The following is a 14,033-nucleotide window of genomic DNA, read 5'->3' as shown; positions in this document are numbered from 1 at the left end:
TTCAAAGCTAATTAAAAAAATTGTTTGTTTTCATATAGATTAACAATTATTATATAATAATGTCATAATTCACTATGTCTGTTATCCCCGACGGTTTTATAATGAATGTATTATGTTACACTTTATTTTTCACAATATGGAAATTTAGTTAACTAGTCAACCCTCCTCTCATCTTTTTATGGATTATTTTGAAGCATTTCCTACACATCACTTTTTCTTTGTCTAAATCCGCTATTTCTTTGGTGGTTGTGCAGCAGCAGGGCAAATGCTTGATCGTTTCTTCTTCTCCGTTACAATGTTCCCATTTCTGTAGTACAATGACTCGTCATCACTCCACTAGTTTTCTGAATGAGTGTTTTCGTGAATATTAATCTTCGGTATTGATCCTTGATCATATATCCTTATGTTCGATTCTGATTCCTGTGTTGATAGTTTCTTTTAAGAATTACATCGGTAGTAGCACTGTAACTGCCTATTTAGCATCCTCATCGCGCAATAATACCAGCAAAATAAAATCTAAAACACATTAACGAATATACAACTATCTGATAATCAAACGTAAAAAGCGATAAGATTGGCGTTGACAGATGAATACATGTTACCAACTATGAAATATTAATTATTACCAACATCGAAACAATAGGTCAGAGGTAATACCAAACTAAAAAGAAGATAGATGCTGGTTACAAAAAGAAATAAATCTGTGTTATTTTTTTTACTGTTGGTAATAAACTTCAATGTTACTGACAGTTTAAATCATGTGTTGCAAGTTTTTATTCAGGGTAATAAAATCAAGTAGCTCAGCTTTGGTTTGACGTTTATTAAATTGACATTAGGGTAAGTCACAAATTTAGTTACTTCTGTACTTCTACTTATTACAAATAATTTTACATTTTTTTCGGTAAATTTGTGAACTTAAGAATCTGTTTAGTATTTACAATGGAAAAACAAGATTTTTTAGAAACGGGTGAGATGAACAATTTGCCAATTGAAAGGTAAGATAATCTAATTTTAGAAAATTAACATATTTATTTGGGGTTATTTTAGTTTATTATATTCATACTTAACTGATATAAATCGACGGTTAATTCGATAAAAGTGTAGACGAAAATAAAATTATGTAGATATGTAGTATATTGCTCAGTGCTGTAATTGTAAAAAATCTGAATGGAAAACTATATCACTTTTAATACTAGGGGATATGTACTTGTTTTGTTCTTTTCACTTCACTGTTTACACTACACCAACACTCACAATTACACTGTCTGACGCGCGTTTGGAAGATGGGTTCTATTTCAATATTTCTAAAATATATAAATTCTCGCTCAAATCAATCGAAATTTAAAAATTACATTCTTAAAATTGGAACTTGTTTATTTGATAAAACGAATTATATACCAATCGAAAACAGGAAGCTAATATAACAAACACAAGTGGCATACTATGTTAGCGGAGCTGCATGAAAATCAGTGAAAATCACTGACTGAAATAGTGACATTTTGATGTCAATACAGGGTATTTTAAGAATGGCACTGATGTAGGAAAAATTTTCCTCTGCGGGATGATTTTTAGGATGGTTTCATTCGTGTCTAGTAGATGAAGGGGTAGATAAGAAAGTTTCCTCTTGATTTTTAAGTATAGGTACTGTGTGATAGTATTCCAGGTGCTGAAAATTGGACTTGGTATCAGAATTAGGTCTATATTGATATCGGTAAACTTCCTTGCTATTAACAATCAAAAATAGAAGCATCAACTCTATTTGCTATATTATTATTGTCAAATATTTTCTACTGATAAGATTGACGTCCATAAAAATCATATCGAAACTGAGTCTAGAGTTTTATCACCTATTGAGGATTGTGGATGCGCTGCTAAAGACTATTCTCACATACAGAGTCAGGTTGTAGTAAAATGTCCATGCGTACGGCCGCGGTAAAAGCTTTTGAAGCTCTACTAGATCCTCCCCCTATGGAACGATACATTTCGAAGCCATGAAGATGACATTTCGGCAATATTACAACGAATTACAAACTGTGACAAACAGGATACAGACTGCAGACAATTGACCCATCAATCTCATGTACAGTAACCGAATGGTATCTGTAATCGTTAATAATAACGACTTAGAGGCACCGCCAATACTAAATAATGGAGCCATCTGGTGCACTGATAGTTCCAAGATAACCAGAGCTGACTAAAGAGAAATGGCGTGCTTTAGGATTGTGTTGGAATGTTTCCTACAAGAATTTGTTAGTTTGAGTGCCTGATCAATCAGGCAATAAAGACAACTACGAGGCTCATTAGCTCACCAGATCTAAATCAGACACTTGAAACAACTAGCTGTTAGATCAATTGTTTAGAGAGCAAGAAAAATGTTATTAAAGTCTTTAACATTGTTTATACAATGACTTCTTAAAGCTTGCCGCCCAAATTTGACCTATTTCTACTTGTTCGCAGAAATATGATTTACATGGTCTCAGAAAGACAGACATTTTTGTAAGATATGTAAATTAATTTTCAGCTCTATACATAGAGAAGACACGTTGGACGATTATGATTTGTTTCTACTGGCCCAATTGGACAATATAACGAATCAATTAGCTGCCGATACTTATGATATACCAATGTTACATAACCTAGATTTAACTTCGCACGAAACAGAAAATTCAAATAATATATTACCAGAACCGGAGCAAATTCTTGATGAAAATATTACTTTGAATAACGTTCAAGAATTAACTTCGCACATACCAGAAGCTTCGAGCAATTGCGTACAAGATGCTATAAATAATGGAAATATGATACAAAAACATATAGACGAAAGCAGTAATTTGTATCAAGTATGGTATAAAATCGAAAATGGAAAACACGTCAAGTCGTGGATGTGTAATGTTTGTAAGTTCTTTTCTTAATTTATTAAAATGGGAATTGGATTCGCATTTAGAAAAGACATTTACGCGGTATTTGAAGTAAAAGAAACTGCAGAAATTAATTTTTTTCTAATACGGGACTAAGGAATGTCTTTGTACCTTCTAGCACCCAGTTTTCTTTTATACAATCGTACCATTTTCATGAAAATTTGGAATTGAACTTGACTCATCCTCATCTTCAAAATCTACCTTACGCCGATATGTGCTTATTGCTCTTAGGGGTGAAAACTAACCCTTATTGAAAAAAATCAATAAAATTATAACTATAAGCATTTAATGAGTAAAAAAAATATTTTCCAGGTTTGAATAAAAGTTATTTAATGCTTCTTATAAAACACCTCCGGTTAATTTAATATTTAAATAATTACTTTGTGGTACCTTACATATATTAAATTGACTCTTTTTGTTTGTGTTCAAATCAAATATTTTGCATTCCGAAAGTTCAATCCTTATAAATCATCCATTATTTTCGAAAAAAATATTTATAGACGTATTTTTTTTTTCGATGATTTATTTATTTTAGCTGTTTTGACTTTAATAATTTGTATTTAAAATTTTTAACGTCTATAAATCATCCCTTATGACAAAAAAATGAAAAAATTATTCACACCTCCAAGGCATACTTTCACTTATACTTCAAAATGTACCTGCTCCAAAATTTAAAAAAAGTTTGTTTAGTTTTTTTGCCATATTTCGGTTAATTTTCAAGCAAATTAGTCGCTCGAAACGTAGGGAATTTTATAATCTATGAGTTTATGAATTTCTTTAGCTCTCTATTTTTTAAAGGGCAACGTTTAAAGGGTTCGAAAATGGTATCAGTCATACGTGAGGGTTCGATTTTAAAATCATATCTCAGTTGTTTTAGAAGTTACCAAAGATTGGTAAGTCCAAAATATTTGTCAAAAAAAATACTGACTTTTTGTACTTTATCAATTTTTATATATATCCTATAGTTTATCAGAAATTTTGAAAAGAAGGAGAAATTTTTAAAAATTTCTATAATGATTTGTCGACTTTGAATATAATTAATGCAATATACATCGTTCAAACTTCCAGAAATCATTATTAGGGCGTGATTGAAATAAATCATCACTGAATTATATTTTTATTGCAATATGGATACTATTGCTAAGGGTGAAATTGAGTTTTTTTTCTACAAAAAAAATATAAATCGATTTTATTTCGACCATAACTTTCTTGTTTTTCATGCTAGAGAGTTCCACTAATCCTCATTTCAAAGTTATTTAAAAGAACTACTATTTTTTTAAGGTCAAAAGGTGTTTATTCATCATTATACTTTAATGAGACATTTGACGACACACAAAGATGAAAGGAAGTACCAGTGCATAACCTGTGGTAAAGGTATAGTATAATGTTAACTTGGCGCAGTCGGTAGGATAATATGTTATTTATGAAAAGTTATTTCAGCTGCTTTAAACTAACTAACGTTCAATTAATGAATTTAACTGCGCCAATTATATTTTTATACAGTTTTTTGTCTTCAAATTATTCATTTAAGGAACTTACAAAAACTCATCGCCTAGCCGAGATATGGAATTAATTGTTTCTTAAGAATCCCTACCAAGTCACATATGACTTTCTTCGGGACCTGCAAGGTTTACTTCTGGTGTGCCGTCGATATATTAAGAGCTCCGTTATCTCAAAATTATATTGGGAGTGATGTAATATTTTTGGTTTTGTTAGTTCCTTATTGTTATGTATGTAACGATTTGCACCTTATTATCAAATTTTGTTTTATATACCTTTCATTTACCACGTCCTATAGACCTTTTTATTATCTTGCAATAGATACCTGTCCTGTTTGAGTTTGAGTTTGAGTTTCTTGAGACGTTGAGCTACAGCCCTCTTATCAGCTTTTTGATGGCTTGCCTAGTGCCGTATGTGCGATTAGATTCTGGTTTTTTGCCCCTTGTATCATGATATGACCAATAGGTTTTACGCTCGTTTTGTAGATTCTCATGTCGCTTTCTGTTTACAAATCGTATTCTTTTTCTATGTTGTTTCTATCAAATATGTGCTGACCATTTATTACTTCAGTGCAGTATATTTTTTGGTTCGAGTTTCTAATGGTACGTGTTTGTTAATCGGCTTAGATTACACGTTTTTGATTTATCCTCCATCATTTGAACAACACGTAGAGGTACCTTAAAATCCATAAATTTCCAAACTGTATATATACAAATACTAGTCTTGAAATCCCATTTTTATGCTTCCAGCATTTAACCAGATGTCGACTCTCTGTCAACACAGAGCTGTCCATTCTACGGAAAGACCTTACATATGCGAAATTTGTAAAAAGACTTTTAACCGCGTTTCTACTTTGATTTCCCATAGAAAAACGCATACAGGTCTCAAACCACACGCGTGTCATTTGTGTACCAAAGCGTTCCACCAGAAAGGTGAGTTTCCCCATTTTCCAGAAATATTTTAGTAAGAAAATCACCGTACAATTTTTATAGGAAATTTACGGAATCACATTTTCACTCATACTAATGCCAGACCGCACAAATGCGATATTTGCGAAAAGGGATTTAATCAAATGTCAAATTTGATGTGTCACAAAATAAAGGTAAGTAAAAAGGGTTGAAAATAGACCAGCATATTAATAAGGGATGAAATATCGCGGTTTTGTTTATACAATAACTATTTACTAACACTAAAGCACTAAATTATTCACTTAACATCTAAAAATTCCGGAAAATCAGTTATTCCGTTAACATAATACATGGTGAATCAAAGAATCTCAAGAACTAATAATTTTAGGTGTAGGGAATGTTCATATATTAATATTTTGTTTCACCCTGTATTATATTCAATGAATATTGATGAAATAAATAATTTTTACTATTATTCGAATGCTTTGGTCGCAACATTTTAGGATTTTTCCTACATTGTACAGGGTACCTACGATTCTTATGGTAAATTGTTTATAACTTCATAAACACCCCGTAGAATACATCAGAATCCTATATTATTGTTATAGGGAATTCAAGCTGATACCAAATAAGCGATAAAATATTGGGTGTTTAAAAGGGTATTTAAAAAAATGTTTGTTTGATGTAGCATAGTTTTCTGAAACACCCTGTGAAATAATCTTAAAATGTGAAGACTCATGATGGCTGTAATCCTTCAAATTGATATTTGAAAAAACAAAGGAGATATTGAACTTTCTTACACTAATTAATTACTCTGTATATACGAGGATGATCCCAGAAGTACCTGGCTCAAAAACATTGGAGAAAAATATATTTATGTTTCAAAACAGCTTTCATTGTTGGAAAATCTTTGACCACCGAACCATTTCTGCAATTATGGGAACAGAAAATAATCCGAGAGGCGTAAATTTGGCGAATAAGGTGGCAAATCAAACTTTTGTTCATTAATCATAACGGATGTGTGAGCTGGTGCATTGTCTTGATGAAACAACATTTTCTTCTTAGCTGTTTTCCTTGATTTCTTCATTCAAACGTTCGCATAATACTCTCCGTTGATGGTTTCTCCTTTTTTAAAATAATCAATGAGAATTATCCCACGCGCATCCCAAAAAACCGACGCCATGACCTTATCTGCAGATGGAACGATCTTTGTCTTCTTTGGAGCCGGTTTTACCTTTTCAGTGCATTGTTTCGATTGTTCTTTTGGATTCGGGTGTGAAGTGGATGGACCCACGTTTCATCCAAAGTTATGAAACTGCGCAGAAGTGTAAAACATCGCCAAACACTCGATGGAAACGTCTTCACGATCCATTGTAAGCAAACGCGGCGCCCATCTTGCGCGCAGCTTCCTCATGGCCAAATTTTCAGTTAATATGCCTGCTATGTCTATTAGCTGTCGCACTTTCAGTCGACGATCATCCAGTACCGCTACATCTAGGATCATCTCCGTACATAACCTTAAAAAGTGATCATGATCAAAGATTGTTTTGATTTTGAATGAGTCAGGAGTAGAACAAACTGATCAGCCCACGTAATTATTAATAGTATTCCCAACGATCATCCCAATTTATAGTTTCATGGAAATAATTGTAACCTCACCCTTATCTTAAGGGTGATTATGCCAATATTATAAGTAGAATTCAAAAAGAGAAAATTATTTGAAAGAATTAAGTAAAATAGCGGAATTGTCGAAAAAATTTAACTTAAAAAATAATATTTTCCAAAAGATCATTGGATATATTTAGGAAACAAAATAATGAAACTGAAAAATTTGAATAATCAATTCAGTACAATCTAGCGACATTTCAATTAGATGGTAATATTTTCACTCATTTCTATGATCATAGATAACGTGCCGATATTAACACTTTAACCGTATCACCGGTTTCTGAGATCCGAGGGGAAATTTGGCTCTTCGAAATTGGCATTTCTGATGATTCATCCACTTTTTCCCGCTCAGTAGTTTCCCGCCAATTGTTATTTGTAATCTTCAGTTGGCTGTGAGCCGTCGTCCAGACCATTTCGTATTTTATTGTTTGTGGTATTGAGTGTGTTGATGCCCTTGGAGATCGAAATACCTCCTAAATGCTTACCATCACCAAACAGAAAAGAAAGATCAACTTTATATGGATTTGCAGACAATACAACTTTGCTTTCTGTTGTGTCTAAGAAAAATAATCCGGTACCACCGCAGTATTGAAAAAGGGGACAGATAAAACAAACCTAAAATAGTTTGTTACTGCAATAAAACGAAAGCAGGGGTGGACTCGCTAGACATGAAATTTGCTATATATTTGTCAACTCGATGAATCAGAAGATGGCTACTCGCAATATTCTATCAAATGTTAGATATTAGTTGTATCAACTCATTCATCTTATATCTTTCATTTCGAGATAATACTCAAACCTACCACGTGACATCACGGTTACCATAAGTTGGAAACGAAGATCCTCAAAACCCAGATGGCTGGAATGCAGCAGGAAAGTGTGCACTGCTTGTGCTACAAAGATTTGATTACTGCTGGTCTCAGAGACCGGATGATACACTGTTAGTGATTGAAAATTCATGATACGGTTGAAGTGTTTTAAAAAAGTCAATTCGTTCCAAAAATTTTGTGATTTTCAAGGCGCATCAGATAACGGAAAAACCGAAATATATATGTCAAGTATGCAATAAACGTTATGCCAAACATATACTTTTGAAATTGCACGAACAGTATTGCCACAAGATGATTAGTACATCGATACTATCAACAGAAGACAAACAGCATTTGGATAATCTGACGTAAGTAATTTTCTTTAACAAACCAAAAAATTGTGTTTTCGCTTATTTATTTTCAATTTTCAATCCTTTTTGTCTCTAGGATTCTCACACAGGACCTAGATATAAACATCGATGATTCTCATATTTTTTTGGTTGCCATTTTTCGATTCGAATTAATTATTATCCCGGAAAAGATTTATAATGCCCTTTTATAGTATGTTTTCTTTGGTTTTGAAATGAAAAAAATCTTTTTTACCACCATCAAATCAAAAAAAATCGTGGTTAATAAACGGTATCCCAACTTTCAATGTATACAGATCGTCCCGCATGAGAACTGACACAGAGCAAAGGCGTACAGGGAAGTCCAAACTATGATAATTAAGGACACTTCTTTTTGTGAAGAAAACTATAGAAGAAGCATGGAAATATATTAAAGGAGATTTCCTGAACGCCTCCAATGGAATTTACCACATTTATTGAGGTCCAATGAACGTGGAGGCGAATCTCGATGATGACAATTATTTCCTTGTCCGATAATATTATTTGGATATCTCTAACATTGACATTAAAATGAAGTAGTGCTTCATCATGCATATACCATTGCTAGAATTTCAATCCTAATGGCAAATAGTCAAATAAATCCAGAAATTTCACCAGTTTGATAAAATAATTGATCCAATCAAACAATGACCGATTAGCTCCATTGGAAATGTCGAGGGGCTATTATATAATAGTTACTCATATGTTTCGATAATCTTCATTAGTAAAAAGAACTTAGTAAATATCTTGACGTGAAATAAATCGCTGACACAAGGTTTAGTCAAGATATGAATGGAATAAATTACATCTGATAATACGGTGTACAGATAATCTTCATACGTCACTTTCTCTAGATAAACTTTAGTGCTACGAGGTTTAAATTTTGAGATATGGCAACACTGAATATGTCAAATCTGACATAAAGTTTGACATTTTTAATGGCGAACGTACTCAGAACGTGTTGTCACTATTTGAATCGTTTACAGATACTTGAAATATTCAAAAAATGAAATTTTGAATATCTATTATTTTGGGCGTGGATTAAACCAACAGCGATGTGGTGATAAACTCGCTTCGACTTTTGGTGATGAAGCACCATCTCGAGCTGGTTTTCCAATCGCTACAAGATGAAGGTCGTCCAAAATAGGCTGTTAGTTTCACTCGCATACATTCAATATTGCATGAACATTTGGTTTTGTTCGCTTTGGATACCGCATTATTTGGGAATCGCTTAAAAAAACCTCTTGTCGATTGATGCAAAGTAATGTTGAAAACCTTCAATCGCGAAGGTTCAGAAGATGTCTGTAAGATCGTGGCGAATTATGGATCTATACATATGAACCCGAATATAAACAACAATCGAATGTATGGGTCTTTCAAAACGAGCCAAATCAAACAAAAGTTCGCCTGTTCTTTCGAAACAACTGGAGATGTCGCCACCGTTTAATTTCAATCTCTGAAGACGATAACTTGGTTATTAAAACGCGCGTTAGAGAGTGTAATTGTGAATTTTGGTGTAGTGGTGGTGTAAATAGTGTATTCGGTATCGTTCCATTAGAGCAACGTAGAACCGTCAATTCTTCAGCATTTGTGCGAGAAAAGTGTTCTGTCAGAAATGGAGCATCTAGTTCAACAGATAATACGTCCCAAAATTCACATATAGAAATTTATATCGAAGAAATTGAAAACTTCTAATGCAAGTATTCGGTCTGACTGAAGGTTTAAAAATCGAATTATTTTTTGGCAAATTAATTTAGTTATACTAAAAGATTTTGAAAGAAATGTTTGCCAATAATAGATATATGTTGAAAAATAATAAAAACAAAAAAGAACTTCTTAAAATTATTTGAAAAATTGATATTTCACCTATACAGGTAGGGTGCATACTGATGAATGCAACTACTACCGCCAACCAAATAGTTCTTATGACGTCCGGGAGAGTAAAAAACTGGCCTAACTGAAATTCTTGTTTTCCCGACGGACCAATACAAAAAAATTGATTTGAGACAATTTTTCCTTAGTAATTAAGCCGCAAATTCGGCTTTCTGACCATTTATGTATCCCACCTGAACATAAAATTAATCAGAAACAATTTAAAGTTTTTCTTTTTAATCGTATTTGGTACCGAGGATGCGAAAACTCTACACTATTTATATTTTTGCTCTAGGTCCTAAAATATTTCCAGACTAGTTTTTCATTCAGTTCGGTTTAGTTGTGTAAAATGTTTTTTTTATTTACAGTAGTAATACAAACGCCATTTTTGTTGAACCAATAAACACCGAAGCCATGAGACTTGCCATCGAATCTAACGTTATACCATTCGCTCTTTTTTGTCCTGAAAACGGAGTACCCGTATTGGTAACTGTAGTACCTGCAGGCGAAAAACAAATGTTGCTTCCCGCTTCTGTAGAAGATTTAAAGAGTCTTTGTTCTTTATCGAATAATTGCAAAAACGACAAAACTTCTGTCGGTAAGTTTCCACCGACGTCACCTAAATTTCCTTGTAATTTTTTAACTAACAAATGTTTTCGGAAAAAAATCAATTTTTTATCAAATAACCACCATAAAAAACACATTTGGCGTACAAGATTAATATTCGATTATTTTTTTTTTAAAAACGATATTGTGAAGCCGCGTTCGCACTCGCGCGCGATTCGCGAAGAGACCGCGAAGCATGAGTGTGGATCCCACTCGCATATTCTTCGCAGCTCGTTTTCCGGGGTTCCCCCAGGTTGCTCAGTCGCTTTTACTGTCCATACCTACTACAAATGAACTTTGATTGAGAAAATGGCAAGACGTGCTTATGCGTCAAGAGCACGAACTATACTGTGAGCTCGGCGCGAGCCTGTGAGTGTAAACTGTCGGCAAAATTATCATTCATGATAATAAAAAAATTATCGTGAAAATTTGAATCTTTAATAATAATATTAAGGGGTGTATCGTAGCGACTATTGATTTTTTCTAACACTAATCGCTTTTTTTTATTCAAAACTCGTCAATTATCAATATGAAAAATTTTAACTATGCGAATTCTTAAATTTCCTTGAAAAAAGTTTTCTTAGTAAATTAATGTAAAACAAGCCGGTGCTTTGTAATCGTGCTTTAAACATTGATTTGTTTGATCAATTTTGCATTTCTATTTTGATTTTTGAAACTACCATATTCACCAATATTTAGGTTCGGAATACTTATTTTCAAAGAAAAATTAATACTCCATAAAAAACGTTTCTTCTGTCTTCTTTGGTGTGTAGTGAACTATATTATTACTTGAAAAAGAGAACCATAACTTTATACTTGTAATGTATCTTCGGGCTAAGATGGTTGATCATATTCGTTGACTTTGGCTTATGCTCTGTCAAATAGATTGGTGGAATGTGCGAAATACAAATTAGGAACGTCAACTTAAATTGGGCTCGACGATTTTGGGTTTCCCGCATAGTCAAGAGCCAAAATTTAAGAGAAATGTCCAAAAATGAGGATCAATTGCATCACTTCACACAGAACACACAATGATGGATTTTACGCGGGTGACATAGAAAATTGTCGTCATTGTGCGCCATATCCGAAGTAGGCATTTCACGTCCTTATAAGAAAGATGTTTTCCAAAATTGATTGATTGATCTTTTCTTGTCACTCCGCCAGAATAACCAGAGATTAGTTAGAGGCTCAAGACATAGAAGAAAGAAGATAATATCCGAAATGTTTCCCAGACTCGCTCTATTGGAGAGTAGAATAGTGTATGATAGAGTTGAAAATGAGCAACAGCTGCGACGTGGAATATTTCGAAAATTCGCGAAATTGAGAATCATCAAATGATGCAACGCGTTAAGAAAAAGTGCAATCGAAGAAAATGGCTCCTCAAGTATAATTTCAATTGAGAAAAAAATGTTGTTTTCAAAATTGCGACAAATTTTTTCGGAACACTTTTGTTATATACTAAAAATTTTCTAGAACGCAAATTACAAGTGAAGATACCTATAGTGGCAACTGTTGTCCAGCAAAACGATTTTGGAGGTAAATTGTCAATATCAGTTGTCAATCCTGGACCAAATCAACTTTTCGGAAATCATTCTGAAATAATATCTTTCAAAGTAGATAATTTCGCCAACGGTTCCACGTTTACAAATTATGACGAAAATAATTTTTCAGGTTAGTGTATCATAATTTACAATATTTTACAATAAATTCGTTTTGAATATTTTTAAAGTATCTGAAAGCGGGATCATGAATTGTTATCCATTTAAACCCACCCACACCCCGATGAACTAAAAACCTGTCCAAAAATCCATATTGTCAATTATTCGGGACTCAATATACCTGAAACTTCTTCTTTTCTCTTTTTTGGTCACTAAGTGTGTAAAGCTAAAGAAAATTTTGAACTATTTATTTGTATTTGGATATAATCTAGTTATGGGCGAAAGGTATTAATATAAAAATTATTTTTATTGAAAAATTTAAATCAAAGAAAAAAAACAATAAATGGTAAACAACGCTCCACTCATCTGGCATTTGATCACTGCTCTGGTCGTCGTCATTGCTCACGGTTGTCCCAGTTGAAATGGGGGAGTCTTGATTCGGCTGCTGATCCATTTTTTGAGTATCAGTTATTAGATTTCCATCGGGGTCCTTACAAAAAGTGACCTGGGGATTGTATCCTGCCTTCATTCTTTTTATTTCACATTTAGATTCATAAAAATGATGATTAACTGCTTTATATATTGAAACCGCTTTCTGGAACCTTCGAATTCTGGAAATCTCTAGATTGCCGTATATGAAGAACTCCGTAGGAATGTCATCTACACCGGAGGACTTGTTGTTTTTCAGCTTTCTGATGATGCCAAAGATTTCCTCTGATCTGACAGTCAATTTGATCTGGTCGTCGTCGATGCTCACGGTTGTCCCAATTGAAATGGGGATGTCCTGATTCAGCTGCTGGTCCATCAGTTATTAGATTTCCGTCGGGAACCTTACAAAAAGTGACCTGGGGATTGTACCTTGCCTTCATTCTTTTTATTTCACTTTTGGATTCATAAAAATGATGATTTACTGCTTTATAATATATTCAAACCACTTTTTTGAACCTTCGATTATTGAAATCTCTAGATTGCCGAATACGTCTTCTTAAAAATGGTAACAAAAATGAAACATGAAATCCGCGGTGCATCCGCCATTCATTGGAACAGAGCCGGCTTCACGGTCTATATCGGTGGACGAGTTCGTAACAATACTTTATGTAAAATTAATAGTTTTTTATCATTTTTTAATGTTTAATTTTCTATTTTTCGTAGATTCAAAAAGGTCTTTTGCGTGACAGTTCCAGTGTCGAGTCTGGATCTCAAACTAAACGTCTTATATTTGTTTATTTTTGAATTGTATAATTTTATTCGTTTATATAGAATTTTTTGATATGCTACTATAATAAGTTTAAGAGTTTAAACTTATCATTGTATTAGTTTCACTTAAACGTATTAAAATTATGTTTTTCCTTCATTTATTAAAACAATCTAACCTCAAATTTTCTTTTAAAATATTTATCCATCAGATACCTGAATCTGTTTATTTTGTACAATAAAAAAATTATTGTATGTGTTTTATTTCCCGTGACCGAAGAATTTTATCTATTTACCTATGCGATAATACAAATCCTTTGCCTTCAAGACAGGAGAAAGTCGCTGAAGGCAAAATCTGGTGAATACAATGAACAACTTTTATTCGTTCTAGATAAATTCATGATTATTATCCCTCGGTTGAAAATAAATTTCATTATTAAAACAATTTTTTTACTTCAAATTTAATTATTATGACACATGCCATTCGGGAAACATTTTGAATATTTTTTTTTTC

The 14,033-nt window shown here is 33.0% G+C and overlaps 1 protein-coding gene across 4 annotated transcripts; it reads left to right on the top strand.

Moving 5' to 3' along the window:
* Positions 1 to 816: 816 nt before the first annotated feature.
* LOC130901157 (zinc finger protein 664-like) lies at positions 817 to 13,695 on the top strand. 4 transcript variants are annotated; one of them, XM_057812284.1, is made up of 9 exons: positions 817 to 995; positions 2,522 to 2,895; positions 4,200 to 4,286; positions 5,168 to 5,350; positions 5,411 to 5,520; positions 8,014 to 8,171; positions 10,430 to 10,659; positions 12,141 to 12,338; positions 13,478 to 13,695. In XM_057812284.1, exons 1-9 carry the CDS (start codon positions 940 to 942, stop codon positions 13,498 to 13,500), a joined length of 1,419 nt encoding a protein of 472 aa, XP_057668267.1. In that variant the 5' UTR covers positions 817 to 939; the 3' UTR covers positions 13,501 to 13,695. The 4 variants fall into 4 exon arrangements, with proteins under 4 accessions (XP_057668267.1, XP_057668265.1, XP_057668264.1 ...); XM_057812282.1 differs by having other exon boundaries at positions 4,200 to 4,292; positions 10,433 to 10,659; XM_057812281.1 differs by having other exon boundaries at positions 4,200 to 4,292.
* The last annotated feature ends 338 nt before the right edge of the window (positions 13,696 to 14,033 follow it).

This window comes from Diorhabda carinulata, chromosome X (assembly GCF_026250575.1).
Source record: "Diorhabda carinulata isolate Delta chromosome X, icDioCari1.1, whole genome shotgun sequence".
In the NCBI taxonomy this organism is placed as follows: domain Eukaryota; kingdom Metazoa; phylum Arthropoda; class Insecta; order Coleoptera; family Chrysomelidae; genus Diorhabda; species Diorhabda carinulata.
The sequence above is the reverse complement of the archived record's forward strand: the minus strand, read 5'-3'. Positions and strand labels throughout refer to the sequence as shown.